The sequence below is a fragment of the Callospermophilus lateralis genome, chromosome 15, assembly GCF_048772815.1.
Source record: "Callospermophilus lateralis isolate mCalLat2 chromosome 15, mCalLat2.hap1, whole genome shotgun sequence".
Lineage (NCBI taxonomy): Eukaryota > Metazoa > Chordata > Mammalia > Rodentia > Sciuridae > Callospermophilus > Callospermophilus lateralis.
In genome coordinates this window covers 75,147,629-75,165,575 of record NC_135319.1, presented here as the reverse complement: position 1 = coordinate 75,165,575, position 17,947 = coordinate 75,147,629, and the positions used below count along the sequence as shown (strand labels likewise).

The 17,947-nt window shown below is 40.8% G+C and overlaps 1 protein-coding gene across 6 annotated transcripts in view; it reads left to right on the top strand.

Annotated features, from left to right (window-relative positions):
• Positions 1 to 2,636: 2,636 nt before the first annotated feature.
• Xpnpep1 (X-prolyl aminopeptidase 1) overlaps positions 2,637 to 17,947 on the top strand; it is a 51,555-nt gene continuing 36,244 nt past the window's right edge. For 2 of the 6 annotated variants that reach the window (XM_076835321.1, XM_076835320.1), the window contains exons 1-3: positions 2,637 to 2,747; positions 9,641 to 9,729; positions 15,150 to 15,274. In XM_076835321.1, coding sequence (XP_076691436.1) covers positions 2,716 to 2,747; positions 9,641 to 9,729; positions 15,150 to 15,274 — 246 coding nt within the window. In that variant the 5' untranslated portion in view covers positions 2,637 to 2,715. Of the gene's footprint in view, positions 2,842 to 9,640; positions 9,730 to 14,238; positions 14,357 to 15,149; positions 15,275 to 17,947 lie in introns of all 6 variants that reach the window. The other 4 variants (XM_076835322.1, XM_076835325.1, XM_076835324.1 and 1 more) reach the window with 4 other exon arrangements.

Below are 17,947 nucleotides of genomic sequence, written 5' to 3'. Positions count from 1 at the left end.
GTTCAAAGTGAGCCTCAGAAAAAGCGAGGCACTAAGTAACTCAGTGAGACCCTGTCTCTAAATAAAATACAAAATAGGGCTGGGGATGTAGTTCAGTGATTGAGTGCCTTTGAGTTCAACCCCGGTACCAGAAAAAAAAAAAAAAAAAAAAGATTTCAGTAAGGAGTCTTTTGATTTCAAGTGGTAGAAAACCAATGTTAACCTGACTAAAATACAGTAGGTCAGTTTTTGGCTGATATCTGAGAAGTCCAGTGGGAGATGTGATTTAGGGTATTGTAGTATTCAGGGACCAAATAATGTTACAAGATCTGTTTTCTCCCTCTTTGGTCTCCTTCTGCTGCCTTTGTGCTATTCGTATGTTGCATGTAAAGGTAGTAGTTCTAGAGCATGTGGTTTCAGGCTCTTAGCTGGCAGAAGAGAGCAATGCCATGTTCCAGGACATACCAGGCAAACCCTATCGCATTGCATTGGTCCCATCGCCATCTCTGAGCCCATCATTTTGGCTTATGCCTGGGCCACATACTTGGAATCCAAGTGCTTCACTCAGGATAATTCAATTCAACTTTTCCCAGAGGTTCTCCCTAAAGAATTTCAAGAGCTGGAAGGAGGCTTCATTATGCTGCAGACACAAATTTAAGTCTGGTTCAGGGAACATCAAGTGCTTCTCCCTCTCTCCGAAAGCTAATGCCCTAAATTTTGAGCCAATTCTTTCCTCCAAGGCAATGAGATTATGAAATACTTGTCCCCTTTAAGTCCTCACTTATCTCTTTCGGGTATCTTAAGTTTTCTTGCTTACCACTTGATTTTTCCCACCATCTTTCAGATGTGGACTGGAACCACTCATTTTATTTAGTTTCTCTCTTCTTGGCTCCATGAACTCGGGGGAAATGGAACAGATGTTCTGATGCAACACATCTTTGGTTCTTTCATGGCTTGTCCAAGTGCTTATTGACTGCTGACTAGAACTTGGAGTTCTTGTGAGCAGCAAAACCATTTGGTAGGGGTTGGAGTTGTGGCTCAGCAGTAGAGCGCTTGCCTAGCACGTGAGAGGCACTGGCTTGGATTCTCAGCACCACATAAAAATAAATAAAATAAATGTTAAAGAAAATGCTAAAAAATTTTTCATATAGGTGAATCAGGCCCTTCGCAGGATCAATGCAGGAGGACGTGCAGATCACCTCTTAAAAATGTAGGCACTTTGATTTAGTGTCAGATGTTGTTCTAAGCACCAGGGACAGAAAAAGAACAAGAGACCCATTTTCCCTGCTCTTGAGGAGTGCACATTCTGGAGATCTTTAGTTCCACAGAAAATATATGATAATTTACTAAATGCCACTTATTGCTCATCTTTAAATGAAACAGAAACAATCCCTCCACAGATGGTTATGTTTTGTATGTGTAGGGTGTGGGTGTGGTACAATACACATAAATCAAATTTTTTTCATGTTAAAAAGATGTTAAGTGCTATGGAAAAAAATAAAGCAGGGTAAGGAGGGTTGGGTATGTCAGAGAGAGTTTATTACTTTGAATAGGGTGGTCTGGGTATGCCCCATTAAAAAGGTGATATTTGAAGGAAAATGAGGAAGGGAGGCCTGATATTTGGGGCAAGAGCAAATGCAGAGACCCTAGGGCATAAGTGTGCCAGTTTTTAAGGGTATCAAGGAGGCCAGTTCAGCTGGAGTAGATTCAGCAAGGTGGGAACAGTAGGACATGATATTCCAGGAAGATCACGTAGGGCTTTATCCTGAAGGAAATGAGGACCCACTGCCAGGTGCTGAGCAGCGAAGCATTTTGATCTTAGGCTTCCAAGCATGGTTCCAGCTTCTGTGTTTAGGCTAGACTGTGCAGTTGCGGGCATAATCGCACTTGTGAGGGGGTAGCGATGCACACCAGAGGGGTGCAGTGGGTGGAAATGGTCGGGTTAGGAGATCGATTTTGAAGACAGGACGAACAGGATGTGCTGACAGACTGGATGTGGCGTAGGAAAGAGAAGAGGTAGGGACGATTTAAAGATTTTTGACCTTAAAGAATAGGAAATCTTGCCCTTAAAGAATGGGGTAGCATTTGAGACGGTGAACACTGAGGGAGAACGTTTCTGTTTTGTTCTGGTGAATTGGGTCAAGAGCTCCCTTCGGACACATTAGGCTTGAGGGGACTATTAGCTATTCAAGTGGAGTGGGCAGCTGGATTTTGAAGCTCTCTGGAGAAATCATTTTGGGGGCATCTATCTGTAAAGCCTTAGAAAGTGAGGCCCTGCTACAAAACCTTGGGGCGCCAGTCGAGGGTCCTCCAGATCGGCCATGTCCCCTCCTCTCACCTCTCCTAAAAGCGGGAACATCCCTGGTGGTACCCCTTTAACCCTCAAAGCCCTTGTCTTTCCTCTTTGGGGAAAGATGATAAAAATGAACAGTAATGATGACGCGCCCCGCACGGCGTCCTTTCCGGAGGCGCTGCCGGCAGCGAGGCACAGCCTTGCAGGAAGAAAGGCGGGTTCGGCGGCGGCCTGCAGCCTCGCGGTGCGGAGAGGCCCAGGCCCGGCGCTGGGCGGGGCCTGGGGGTGGGCGGGGCCGTGGCCGGGCACGCCACAGAGGGGGCGTGGCTGGCTGAGCGCGCACGCCCGCCGGCCTGTTCGCGCACCTCCCTCCTTCCTGCCTTTCCGGGGGTGATCAGCTGGTCTGCGCTCCCCTGACGTGGGCCGGGGCACGTCACCACCGAATGGCAGCCTCCAGAAAGCCACCGCGAGTAAGGTGAGGGGACTCTACCGGGGAGCCGGCGTCCGGGCAACGCGCGGCTGCCCTGTCGGTTCGCGCGTGCTGCAGCCTGGAAGGCAGGGCCGAAAGGGTAAGCCGCGGTGGGCCAGCCGCAGTCGGGCGAGGGCCGAAGCTGCCAGAGTCTCTTGAGAGGGAGCCAAGGGACTGAGCCATGCAGCTGGGCAAGATCCGGTTGGTTTCCGGCGGGGCCACCGGCGCCCCAGAGCAGCCTGAGCCTGTCCCGGACTAGTGTGCTAGAAGACCTGCCTGCTCGACCCGAGGGCGCGGTGGGGGTCACCGCCCTCCACCCCGTGGCCCCGCCGCGAGGCCCAGCAATTGCAGGAAGTTGCCTGGTCTTGGATTCTCCCCGGGTACAGAGAGGTGGGCGATCCCATGCCCTCGCCTCTCTTCCCCAGCAATCTGATCTTCAAGTTTTCACCTGACACTTCTGATACCTGCATTTCATTTTACAGAACCTCACCACCACAAAGATAGGCACTTCTGGGTCCTCCCCATTCAAGTGTTTTCAGAGGCTGCATTAGGGCAATATTTTGGCATAACGTTTAAGAAAATCCCCCCAGTTACCTGCCGTGGGTTCTTCTTGGGCACAAAGAGATGAGAAGGATAATCCCTCTGCTTCGAGTGAAAAATGTCTTAGTTTATTTTCCCCAACAATGAGGGTACACTAACAAAGTGGGAGACCAAGAGAATCCATCAAAGAACACAAAGGTCAGAATCCAAACTTTCTGATAATTCCCAGAGGTCACTCACCCTCTAAACATATGAGATTTGAAGGAACTCATCATGGCAGTATGGCCAGGCTTACCTGCCAAATTCAGATCAGAGCTTGTGAGTGGACAGATTACAAGCCTACCTTGACCTTGACTTGATTGGCCTTGCCACACTTAGGAGTGAGCTGAGATCCAGACCTGCATTATGGAAGGGTGTGATGAACTTCACTGTGGAGAGATCTAAGTTAGGTGCTGGAAGTGAGGCCAGGTAAGTTGATAATGAAAGATGAGTTAGGCTCTAGACTGGAAGGAAGCCTTTGAGGACCAGGTAGTCATTGACGGATTCATAGAATGACAATATTTAGAAGCAGAAGAGTCAAGTTGGTAGCCTGAAAGAGGGGAGGCCACTTGCCCCAGGCCTTTTCCATAAGTAGTAGAATTTCGGTGCTATCCAGTGTAAAAGTGAGGACTGCTTTCAATTTGGGTGATAGAAACTGAACTCACATTGACTCAGGTAAAAAAGGTTGGACTGCTCTCTAGTGTAGCTGAGTCCAGAAGCACCCACACTCACTCTTTTGACCTCTTTTGTTTCTTTTCTCTGATTTCAATGTTGGCCTCATTCTCAGGCAGACCATCTTCTTATGGCAGGTTATGAGAGCTGTAGGCTGACAGCCCCAGCAGAAATAGTATTAACTTTCCTGGTAGTCAGAACAGAAGGTCCAGATCTGATTCTCACTGGTTGACTTCAATCTTATGTTCATCCCTGAATCAGTCATTATTGCCAGAGGGATGGATTGACCTGGGACCCAGAACTTGGTGGGTGAGTGGGTGATACTCATTCTAGTCCCTTGGACTGAAATGGAGAAGGGATGTTCTCAAAAGGAAAACCAAGGTGATCATTCAAAGGAGGAGGGAGAGATTCTGGTAGACAAAGACAACATTTCCCCACCCTAAGAACCATTCCAGTTTGCCTTTATCTCCTCTCACTAGGGATGATTGAACATCATGGTTCTTGTTTTGCCCTGTCCTGAGCAGTAGACATGTATGATTCTCATCATGGACTAGGGGTAGGGTTGGGAGTGGGTACCTAGAACTCCATTGGGATTTTTTTCTTTTTTTAAAGAGGGAAAAAAATGTGTGGTTGTTAGTAGTTCTGACCATAACTATCTTGCACAAAGGTTGGACAGGAGAGTGCCCTGCATACCTCCATTCCTTTTACCCCTGCTGTGGCTCATCATGACTCTGGGAAGGTGGAGGCTAAAGATGTCCTGGGAAGGGGGAAGAGCACTGAACTCAAGAGTTGAAAGGTCTGGACTCTGGTTCTGGTTCTATCACTAAATTGCTCTGAGCCTTTGAGCAAGTCATTTAATCTGTTTTTCAGTTTCTTTGTATAGCGGAGGGAGTTGAATTAGGTTGTCCCTGAGGTACAGCCCCTTAGCTCTAACATTTAATGATGATCCTGCTTTGATAGTTTGTAAATGTGTCTGGCAAAATAAGTGAAGGGAAGATGGATCTTGGAGTCTACAGAGACCACAGTACTACAAGAGCAAGGGCAACTATAGTGTTTACCTGCTTGTGGCTCTAGGGATCCTGAGAGAGTTCAAGTTGGTGATGTTTACCTGGAGAGCTTGAGCCTGCCTGTCACACCTGGTTTTGGCTCATTACTTTGCAACTATGGAGGTGTATGATCTCTGTTATCTTTGTTACTTCTCCTGTAAATTGAATGATAGGACTACTTCTGGATAACTCCTCCTGCCTGTCTAGTCCTGTGTCTAAACCAGTCATTGGGACCAGCTATCCATAGATAGATAAGAGGTATTGACTTCTTTCCCTCATCATCTTGGAAATTTACATATAAAGTTAATGAGAAATTGGTTGAGAATGTAGCCCTGCTCAACAAAAAGAAGTATCTTTGTTTAAAAACTTAACAGCATTATTTAACAACTTTATTGTATCATGCATGAAACAATTCATCTGCTAAAGTGTACAGTACACCAGTTACTAGTATATTTACCAAGTTTTATGGTCATTATCACAGTTGATTTTTAGGACATTTATCATTCTCCCCCCAAAATATTGTGCCACTTACTAATCACTCTTCACTACCCCCAATCTTTGGCAACCACTAATCTGCTTTCTGCCCCTATGGATTTGCTTATTTGGGTCATTTTATATAAATGGAATCATATAGTTTGTGGTCTAAGGTTTAAACCCTTAGTGTAATGTTTTCAAGGTTTACCTATGTTGTAAGTATGTTTGTTATTGCCAAGTAACAGTCCATTGTATGGTTAGAACAATTTTATTTGTCCATCTATAAGGTGGCTATTACAAACAATGAAGCTGTGAACATTTGTGTATACATTTTATTTTTCTACAGCACTGGGGATCGAACCCAAAACCTCACACATGCTAGGCATGGGCTCTACCACTGATTTACAGCCCAAGCTCTATGTACAAGTTTTGATGAGGATATATGTTTTCAGTTTTCTTGAGTATGTAACTGGGAGTGGAATTGCTTGGATTGTATGCTAACTCTGTGTTTCATCTTTTAAGGAACTGTCAGACTGTTTTTCTAAGCCACACCATCATTTTACATTTCCACCAGCAACGTTTGAGGGTTATAATTTTTCACACCTTTGTCCATTCTTGTTATTATCTGTCTTTTTTGATTATTACCTTCTTGGTGGATGTGAAGTGGTATTGTGGTTTTGACTAATGACTAATGATGTTGAGTATCTTTTCATTGGAAAAATGTCTATTCGGATTCTTTTCCCATTTTAAAATTAGGTTATTTATCTTTCATTGTTATTGTAATAGTTCTTTATACATTCAGGATACTAGACTCTTAATCACATTTGCAAATATTTTCTCTTATTAGTGGGTTGTTCTTACAGTTTCTTGATATGGTATCTTTTGAACCACATAGTTTTTATTTTGATGAAGTCTGGTGTATGTGTTCTTTTGTTGCTAGTGTTTTTGATGTTGTATCTTTAGAAATCATTGCCAGATTCCAAGTCAGGTGAACCTATGCCAATATTTTCTTTTAAGAGTTTTATAGTTTAGCTTCTATTTTATATCCATGACCCATTTTGAATTAATTTTTGTACATGGTGTGAGGTGGGTCCAACTTAATTCATTTGCAATGGTGATGATTGTTCCATTACCATTAGTTGAAGAGACTATTCTTTTTCCATTGAATGGTCTTGGTAACCTTGTCAGAAGTCATTTGACAGTAAATTTGAGGATTTATTTTTGGGCTCTTCAATTCTGTTTTATTGATCTATAAGTCTATCCTCTTATTTTGATTACCATAGTTTTGTATTAAGTTTTGAAATCAGGAGGGGTGAGTTCTTTTTCAAGATTATTTTGGCTATTGTCAGTCTCTTGCATTTCCTTATTTTAGGATCTGCTTGCCACATTTCTGCATTGAAATCTGCTAGAATTTTGATAGAGAATGTGTTAAGTTTGAAGATTTGTTTGGGGAATATTGTCATCTTAATATTAAACCTTCCAATCCATGAACATGGAATATCTTTCTACTTAGGTCTTATTTATTTCAGTAATCTTTTGTACTTTCCATAGTATACATATTGTATTTATTTTGCTAAATTTATTCTTCAGTAGTTGTTGTTTTTGATGCTATTATAAATAGACTTTTCTTGGTTTCATTGTTTGTTCATTGCAAAGATATGGAAATAAAACAGATTTTTGTATGATTTTGTATCCTGCATTCTTGATGAATTTTTTTACTCTTAATTTCTTTTTGGTGAATTCTTCAGGATTTTCTATATTTAAGATAATGTCATTAAAAGGAAAGAGTTTTACTTCTTTACTAAACTGGATGCATTTTGTTTTATTTTCTTGGCTAATGACCTTGTGTAGGACTTCCAATACAGTGTTGAATAGAAGTGACAAGAGTAGTCAGCCCTGTCTTATTCCTGATCATAGGGAAAAGCATTTAGTCTTTCAGCATTAAGAATATTATTAGCTGTGGGTTTTGAAATATTATTTCTCAGGTTGAGGAACTTCTCTTTTCCTTTTTTGAGTTCTTTATCATTAAAGGGTTTTGGATTTTGTCAAAAGCTTTTCCCATGTCTCTTGAGATGATCATGTAGTTTGTGTTTTTCATTCTATTGATATGGTGTGTCACATTAATTGACTTTCATATGTTGAACTAACCTTGTCTTCCTGAGATAAAATCCATTTTTTAATGCTGTATGATCCTCTTTATAGCTACTGAATTCAATTTGCTAGTATTTTGTTGAGAATATTTGCATTTATGAGTGAGTGTGTGTGTGTGTGTGTGTTATGTAATGTGTGTGGTATTGGGGATTGAAACCAGGGCCTTGTGCTTGCTAGGCAAGTGTTTTACCACTGAGCCACACTCCTGACCTGGTGTCTTATTTTTTTTTTTTTTAATGGAAGATACCTGTTTCTCTCTAGTTAATTATATCATATTCTGCCCTGTGAAACTAAAGTAGCAGCCATATGAAAGCAGGCCTGGAGTGACTGGTGAAAATGTCTGGTCTTTAGTTCTAGCCATGTGATAGACTGAGTTAATGTGGATCTGTCTCTAGAAACACTTTGGTCAAATTATTACCTAATTGCCTTTATGTTCATAGCTGAAAATAAAAGTAAAATCCTAAATCCCTACAGTAGGCCCCTGGTGCCTTTCTGGTCTTACCTCCTAACTACTTACCTTCATGCAACCCCCCAAATGTGCTGGCCTCCTGCTTTTCCTCAGGCACACTGGCCATACTTCTGCCTCAAGTGCCTTATTATTTGCTGTTCTCCTTTTCTGGAATGTTATTCCACTAGATATTAATGTGGTTTACCCCTTCACTTATTTTTAGGCCTCTGCCAAAATGTCAGCTGTTATCAGAGACTCCTTCCCTGGCTACTTCATATGAAACAGCCTTCTACTTATCGTCTAAACACCCTCTTTCCCTTTCCCTGCTTTTCTTTTTTTTTTTCATAGAACATGTCTCCCACTCCCCTGCTCCATCCCATGTACACTTCTTGAAGTCAGATATATTGTCTTTTTTCGTTTACAGTTGTGTAGAATATGGACTAGCTTTTGAAAGATTCTCAGTAGATATTTGCTTGTGTAGACTTGAAAGAGAAATCCTCAGGTACCGGAAATTTAGAGAGAACTTAGAACCTGAATGGTACACTGCTAAACTGAGCCCAGGAAGTTTATCCAATGCAATGAGAGAACTTTATGCCAGGAGTCTGGGGCATCATACTGCCCTGTATAGAGATAGGAGACTCATGTGCAAATCTGCTAGCCAAGATATTAATGTAACAGTTGTACTAGAAGCACACCACAATGGAAGTAGGCTTGTAAGAACCAGGACACATCTCATTCTCACAGGCAGTGTCTACTGAGGAGAGCTCTTAATAGAAGATTACAAAGCATACAGGCATGAGCTGCCAACAGCAAGAGGCTGCAGAATGCAGCAAGCGGGAGGATTGATATCCCAAATGGAAAGTCTGAAAGGAACTATAAAATAAGAACCTAAAATGGTTAAATTGCTAAGAGAAGAAATAGAAACCAGAGTAGAAAAAAATAGTATACCATAAAGAAAAAAAAAAAAAAGCCCAAACCAGGCGCAGTGGCTGGCTCCAATGGCTCAGGAGGCTGACAGGAGAATTGGGAGTTCAAAGCCAGCCTCTGTAATGGTGAGGCACTAAGCAACTCAGTGAGACCCTGTCTCTAAATTAAAAAAAAAAAAAAGGGTTGGAGATGTGGCTTCAGTGGTTGAGTGCCCCTGAGTTCAATCCCCTGTACCAAAACCAAACCAAAACAAAACAAACCCCCCCAAACCCCACAAATGTGAAATAGGACCAAATAGAATTGTACAAGTGAAAAAATAAAATAAAATGTTTGAAAATAAAATCTTCTTAGTCTGGCTATAGAATATAAGACATAGTGAAGAGAACTCATGCAGTGGAAACTCCAACTGAGGTTAGCCTACCATAGTGATGCTTTACACCTGCAAGTTTATCTAAAGCTTTTGTTTATTCCATCACTGATATTGGGGTGAGAGTTCTTCTGACTCATGGAAGAAAACTGCTAAGTTGACTTGATGTCTTTGACTGAGCTTTGCCACGTTTACTGGTCAAAGTCTACAACATCCTGTTCTTTCTCTATTTAAGGGCGAATCACCAGGATTTTCAGCTGAGAAATCTAAGAATAATTGAACCTAACGAGGTGATACACTTAGGAGACACAGGTGGGAAAACAGGTAATAATCATTTTGTCTATAAATTAGATGGTGCATCTCAAAAGGATTTTAGATATCTTCATCCCAATCCCAAATTGGGTGAGAAGAGAGGATAATGAATTAATAATTGGTCATGACTGGGCTTGAGGATCTAGAAATTAAAAATCATTTTGTTTTTTGGCTTCTTGAGTGTGGTTGGTTACTGTTTTTATTTATTTACCACTTTCTTTGGTTAGCAAATCTGAGAATTGCAGTGGTTTTCATTTCCCATTCTTGTGGGGATGGGCAGTGATGGTAGTAGAGATAGGCTATTATTGAAAATATTTTTATTTTTCTGTTCTAATTGTTCTTTATTTTTAATATAGTCCTTTATTGATTTACCTTAGAAATTAGCTTTCAACCTTTCATCAAATTCTGAAATGAGAAAATATATTATTGTGCTTTGTAAATTAAATATACCTTTAGGAAAATATTTCTGGGAACATCCTTTCTTCCCTGGGCTTGTTAGTTGTATGAGGGGTTGACAGAAACCTGGATTCTGAAAGGGATGCATTACTATATTCCTATCCCAGATAAGCCAGTGCTTTTCTGTGGAGAATGTCAGTGTTTCCTTGTAGCTGACTGAAGAATTCAACCCTTGAAGTGCATAAAAACTGTTGACTATCTAATTTCCCTTGGAACAGCAGAGCTATGATCGCTATAATTGAAATTTTAGGTCTTTTTTTGTTTAAAAATACAGATATATCTATCCAGTACATTTTGGGCAATATTAGGAAATAGGAAAGGAAAGAGGAAGGAGAAGTATGAGAAAGAGGAAGAAAGGGAAAAAGGGATAGATTTATCAGAACTGGAAGAAGACTTCTCTTTTTTAATTGTAGTTGGACCCAATACTTTTATTTATTAATTTTATGTGGTGCTGAGGATTGAACCCAGTGTCTCGCACGTGCTAGGTGAGTGCTCTACTGCCGAGCCATAAGCCAGCCCCTCTCTTTTTACTACATATGAAGAAATAGTTTCAGGAAACTTAAGTTGTTTGGGGTTGTAGATGCTGGCTGGTTAATAGCGTTCACGTATTTTGATTCTGCTAGTCTTAGAATGCTGTAGCCTCTTTTTAAGTCCCCTAGGTAATATGGTGGTAATGGAGCATGGACTTGAGAATTGGATACATTTTGTGTCCTGGTTTATGATGACCCAGCTGATTTGGGCAACTATTTAACTCCTCTCAACTCTTGTTCCTTTCTGTGTAAAATCCTAGGAGGATTATTGTGAGAACTCACCACTAATGTATGCAAGCCCTCAGCCTTCCCTCAGCCATGCCACAAGGAAACCAACTACCACCTCAAAAGCTGTTGATGCTGGAAGAGCATCTGTGCAAGCGTTAAGATACTGAAATGGGAAGAACTAGCCCTTTCTATTCTTATAACAAGAGGGGTGGGAATCCCAGATGGTGCTTCAGTCCAGGTTCAAATAGTTCTTGAGCTTCAGCAATGAATGCATTGCTGTATTAGTACGTACTTTCACATACATTATCGTGTTTAATTCTCCTAGCACCCAGGGAGGTAAATATGGAGGACTGTCATGTGAAATCAGTGAAGAGTTGTGTTTGTGATAAAAACTGAAGATTTGGGAGCTTTTTTCTAAAAGCAGAGCCACATGCACAAGAGACCTTTTCATGAGTCACTCTCTTTAAGTTACAATTTAAAAATACCTGGCAGTGTATGTGCTAATGTTATATCATGGATTAGGCCTGTTGCTCTTGGCTTTCTACTTCCCTGTACACTTAGCTCTTGGCTGCTTCTAACATTTCTGAAAAATAAGAGAATATGGAATGAGCAGATGTTATAATACAGTATCTTCTAAGTTCCTAGCTTCCTTCTTTCACTGAAGATTTATTACCATTTGTTATATTGGTTTTGAAAAGATCATAGACACAAAGTTGTGACACTCTTTTAGCCCTCTTGGGGTGAGTTTAGGTGTGTTAGGTGCTGAGCTGGATACATGGATACAGAAATGACAAGGTTTCTGCTTCAGGGAGAAGCAGTATACAAACCTGCTATACCATTATCACATTGCATTTATAGATAGTTGTGTATTTAGCTCTGATGATTGTAAATACTAATGTAACATTTATTTTGTACCAGGTACTCTTAAGTGCTTCACATAGAGTAACTAATTTTATCCTCATAAAAATTACCCTATGACTTTTACCTCCTCCATCTTTTTAAAAATATTTTAAATTGTAGATGGACACAATACCTTTATTTTTTATTTATTAATTTTTTTAGTTGTAGATGAACACAATATCTTTATTTATTTATTTTTTTTGTAGTGCTGAGGATTGAACCCAGTGCCTCATACATGCTAGGTAAGCACTTACCACTGAGCTACAACATTAGTCTTACCTCCTCCATCTTTGCTGCCTTTTTGACTGCTGCTATCTTAGTGGCTGAGGTTTATAATTGTGACATCTTGTCCTTTCCTTAGCTCTGGCTTCTTCCCCCATTCAGTCCCTTTCAAGGCCCTGTTGTTTTATGGCTATATCTGCCCCAACCGCAGTTGCCTATTATACTTACCTGACTGGTAGCTGTCCCTGCTGCTGTGGCTCATGACTTTAGGCATTGCTTGTTGATGTCCTTTCTACATTTACTCTTGCCACAAGAGCCCCTAACCATATCCTCATTGTCAATTGTGTTATTGGGAGTTCTCTCATTGGGTCTGACACTGGTGACAAAGAAGTGACCCATGACACCAACCAAATGTGTTGGGCTTGAAGGGATAGGAAGGAAGAAAGAGGGGGAGTGTTGAGAGTGGTGATGGAGACAAGTAACACTTTGGAGGAAGTAAATATGCACTGTGGTGGAATGAGACAAGGCTGCTGCTGAATCTGAGAAGGCCTAGTATGCCAATCCAGAGGAGGAATGCAGTCATGAGGCAGATCAGGAGTTCAAAGCCAGCCTCAGCAACTTAGAAGGTACTAAGCAACTCAGTGACACCTTGTCTCTAAATAAAATATAAAAAAGGGTTTGGGATGTTGCTCAGCAGTTAAGTGCCTCTGGGTTCAATCCCTGGTTGGAAAAAAAAAAAAATCCTGAAGTTAGAATGTGCCTGAATTAGAAGCCAAACATAAGGAAATTAATGATCTTGAAAGAAACTATATTGGACTCTTTATCAGACACTTGCTGATAAAATTAAAATTCTAGATGCCAAGGCTGCACTCCAGATCAATTAAATCAGAAGTCCCCCATGTGGTTTTCATGTGCAGTCAAGATTGAACCACTAAAGCATTTTTGTTTGACCCTTTTTAAAAAATGTTATCTTGGGGCTGGGGATGTGGCTCAAGCGGTAGCGCGCTCGCCTGGCATGCGTGTGACCCGGGTTCGATTCTCAGCACCACATACAAAGATGTTGTGCCTGCCGATAACTAAAAAATAAATATTAAAAAAAAAATTCTCTCTCTCTCTCTCTCTCTCTCACACACACACACTCTCTCTTTAAAAAAAATGTTATCTTGCTCAGAAATGTAGTTTGAAAATATGATAAATCTATTTTGAAGCTCCTTATAGGGAACAGAGTCAAATTTTCAAATGCTGGCAATCTTATGAGGTCACAGTCAGCTACCTATTGTATGATTCTGACTATATGACATTCTAGAAAACACAAAGCTATGGAGACAGAAAGATCAGTTATCGCCAAGGGCTAGAGGAGAGGGAGGGATGAATAAATAGGTTGAGCACAGGATTTTTACAGTGGCAATACTTTGTATGGTACCATAATGTTGGATGTATCATTATGTATTTGTCAAAACTCATAGAATGTACAACACCAAGAGTGAACGGAAGAGTAAGCTGTGGACTTTGGGTGATAGTGATGTGTCTTTGTAGGTTCACTGATTGTTAAAAATGTGCCAGTCTGATGGGAGAATACTGGTAGTGGGAGAGGCTGTTTGCAGGTTAGGGCATTTGTCACGTGGGAACTCTGTGCTTAATTTTGCTGTGAACCTGTATAAGGTCTATTAAAAAAAGAATTGGAAAAACTCATTATTCTACTTTGAGTTGTATAGTTTTTCGTTAGTAACCTATGGGATGTAGTAAAATGTCATGATTCCTGGTCTGTGTGGGCTACTTGCAAGGTCTTTTTGTTACATGAAACTGCAACTATAATGTTTAAGAATTGTTAACTGTTACCTGTATTTGTTGAGAGAGGGTCTTTTTGAAGATCCAGCTCAGTCATTTCTGTCATCTGTGCCTTCATCACATAGAAATGGAGTTTCTGTGTGCAGTATTTATTGGAGGCAGTGTTCTTTTGATTTTGATACTCACATATTTGTAAAAGCTTCAGAATTTCTAGTGGGACCACAGTCAATGTCCTTATTTCTTTTTAATGACTTTTATTTTTCTATTCATATTTTGTGTTTTCTAGAGCTGGTGACTCCAGCTCTGATTTTGTTGGGCTGATAGGCTCCTCTGGGCCCCTGAGACTTCTTGGGGCTCAGTTGAAACCTTGAGTCTAATCTGTCCCACCATGCTTTAGAGAGGAGAACACAGCACTGAGGCCCTGGTCCTCTTCTCCCTGAGGTTGCACAGCTGGTTGGTAGCTGGTCATCCCTAGAGCAGAAGACTTGAAGACTGTTTTGAACCCAGGGCTTCAGGTATGCTCAGTAAGAACTTTGCCACTCTATATCCCCAGCCTGCACTTAAGGCTTGATTCCTGGTAGACTGGGCTTTCTACTCCAAATCTATGGTTTGTTAGTTGACTGAAAAAAAAAAAAAGGTTTATAAAGCAACTTTTTTTAAAGCACTCAAATTTAAGAAGCAGAAAAACATCAGAAGAAAAAATGATAATCATTCTAAATTTTCCCCAAAGTAACTACTCTTAACACTTGGGCGACTCTCCTAGAAACTCCTCTATGCATATATACGTATATAATTTTAAATAAGAATAATCTAAGGTATTCTTTAAAATTTGTTTTTTAATCACTCACCAGTGTTGTCTAGCCATCTTTCCAAGTGAAATGTATATCTATATAGTATTTTTCTAGTTTTGTGTAATTTTCAATGGTTGCTTAGTGAACTGTTGTATGTGTTTAAGTTTAACCAATCGTGTTTTTCCCATTTATTTTTTACTTCCATAAATAGACATCAACACATATATTTGTGTAGTTGCTTATCTCCTTAGAATAAAGTACTAAAAGTGAAAAAGGTAGCCAATTTGGAAATGAGTATTAGTAGCTAAAACTTTCTCGCCACATAATTACCATTTGAACGTGTTTAGAATCTGTACCCATTAGTGTTTCTGGCAGCTTTGGGCTTGTTCTGGTGGTGGGGTCAGCAGAAGATGCTGCTGGGGAGGGGCAGAACATGCAGGCCCGATGGCTTGCTTTGAACCAGTCACTGAATTGCAGGATGCAGGCTGGTTTTGGAACCAATTCTCCATCATTGCAGGTTGCAGAATGGCTCCAAAGGTGACTTCAGAGCTGCTTCGTCAGCTGAGACAAGCCATGAGGAATTTGGAGTACGTCACGGAACCAATCCAGGCCTATATCATCCCGTCGGGGGATGCCCACCAGGTACAGAGTGGCAGTGGGTGGGGACAGAACACATCAGTCTTCCCTTTTGTGTCTTTTGCCCAACTCTAAGGTATTTGTAGAATTTCATTTGTTAACTCACAACCAAGCACGTCCTCTAGAGCTTGATATAGGGTCATGTGTCCAGTAGGGTCTTGCTGAATACTCATGGATTTCACCCTCTTTTCTTTGTTTTCAGTGAATTTAGCCAGCTTTCAATAAACTGTGAAAGAATAAGTGGACAAATTAAGTGGTAGAAGTCTTGGACCTTTCTGTTACTGATACAGTCCACCCATCTCTTCTGTCACGCCCTGCCCCTAGCAGAATTGTCTTCCCTGAAGGACAGGTAGCAGGTTATCATGGACGTATCATGATCATGGTAATGTTGGGTTATGAAGATGAATTTAAGATTGAATTCCTTCCCTCACTGTGGTTATAGTTTTTAGTGAGAGATGGAAAAATATACAAAGTGCTCTTCTTCCTTAGAGTCATTTAAATATTTTTTTAATTATTTATTTTTTAGTTGTTGCTGGACACAATATCTTTATTTATTTATTTATTTTATTATGATGCTAAGGATTGAATGATGCTAAGGATTGAACCCAGGGCCTCACACATGCTAGGTGAGCGCTCTGCCACTGAGCCACAACCCCAGCCCCTAAGTATTTTTTTTCTTAATAATTTTTTTTTAGTTATAGGTGGACACAATATCTTTATTTTTATGTGGTGCTGAGGATCGAACCCAGTGCTTCCCCCATGCTAGGCAAGTGCTCTTCCTCTGAGCCACAACTCCAGCCCCTCATCTAAGTATTTTTTCCAGCCTTTGCTTATGTGCAAGGCACTACCTTAGATATTATACATGTTACAAAAGTGACAATTACTCCTGGTCTCTAGACTTCAGTTTAGTAATGGAGTTACGTTGTATACACATGTATCTGTATTGCAAGGAAGAATGTGGTAAATGCTATCAAGAAAATTTGGACAGTGGGCCTTGGAATTTTGATGAAGAGATTCACAAAGCAAGAGAGGCATTTGAGCTAGACCACTAGACCTTGAAGGACTGATGGGTGGAGTTTGGATAAATAGAATTGGTGGTGAGGTGGAGTGAAAGAATTTTAGGTAGGAGGATTAATAGGAACAAAGGCAGAGAAACAGGAAGCTTCAAGCGCTTGCCAGATACAGTGTGGTAAATTTCTCCAACTAGAACCCAGGGGAGCAAAAAGTAATAATGAAAAATAAGCCCGGTGTTTTAGGATTCTTGTGCAGATAACAGAAACTGCCTTGAGGCACCTTGAGAAATGGAATGCCTTGTGAGGGCTTAGGGGCGGAAGCACTGAATTGGCAACACTTGAGGCTGTGTGTGTGTGTGTGTGTGTGTGTGTGTGTGTGTGTGTGGCGGGGCCTGGAGTATGCTTGCCAGGGCCTCTTGTAGGTGTCTGGTCCTGAGGATAGGAACCTAGCTGACTCTGAGTAAGAACTGGGTGGAGGATTTGACTCTTAGTGCACATCTCTTTTTCTGGCCAGCAGGACAGGTGTTATAACTAGATAACTCTGGTTTGTATATCTTTCTCTCTTACTTTTAAGATACCAGATTGAGCTAGAACCTTAATCCCAAATCTAGAGTCCCTAATGAGAACATGATGGGCATAAACCCTTTGTTCTGATTTCTTTGCATGTGTGTATTTAAGAGAGAGATACCATGTGGAACAAATATAAGAGGTGGGGGTCTACTTGATTGGAGTGGGTAGCTGAGGCAGATAAGGGTATTATGGTTAGCTGAGCAAAGATCTCAAAAGATATCCAGTCTGACTGACCTCCTTTCTGCCTTCCCCAAAGTCCTGGCTGTGACAGGGTCAGACTTGTGTTAACTTGGGGCAGCCTCAATATTAGACCCTTGCCTGGAGACCTGGAATTTCCTGGCCTCAGGAGCAAGTGAAAATCTGAACTGATTTTTCAATTGCTCTCTGAGCAATTGAATGAGATTGAATGAGACAACAGCCTAAAGATTAGGATACCTTGATATTTAGAAGTGTTCCCCAAACCGTGTTTGACAGCATTCCTGTTGTGTCTTGTAAGATGTTCTGCAATAGTGCAATGAACTGAACATTTCTTTTATTGTAGTAAATACATAACTTGAAATTCACCATGGTAACCATTAAAAAAGGTATAGTACTGTAGTGTTAATGTCTACATACATTTTTATGCAATAGTACACTAGAAGTTTTTTCATCTTGCAAAACCAAAACTCTAGACCTTTTAATTGACAAATCCCTGTTCTCCCTCTCCTCCCTACCCCTGGTAACCACCATTCTACTTTCTATTTCTAAGAGTTCGTCTACTTCAGATACTTCATATAACCAGACTCATGCAATATTTGTCTTTTTGTAACTAGCTTATTTCACTTAGCACAATATCCTCAAGGTTTATCTGCATATGACAGTGACTGACAGGAGTGAGGTGATAACTCAAAGTTAAAAAAAATTTTTTTTTAATTGAACCCAGGACCTCACACATGCTAGGCAAGTGCTCTACCACTGATCCACATCCTCAGTGCTTTATTTTATTTTATTTTGAGACAGAATTTCATTAAGTTGCCCAGGCTAATCTTGAACCTGTAATGTTTCCACTTCAGCCTTCTGAGTAGCTGGTATTACAGACATGAACCATTACGTCCAA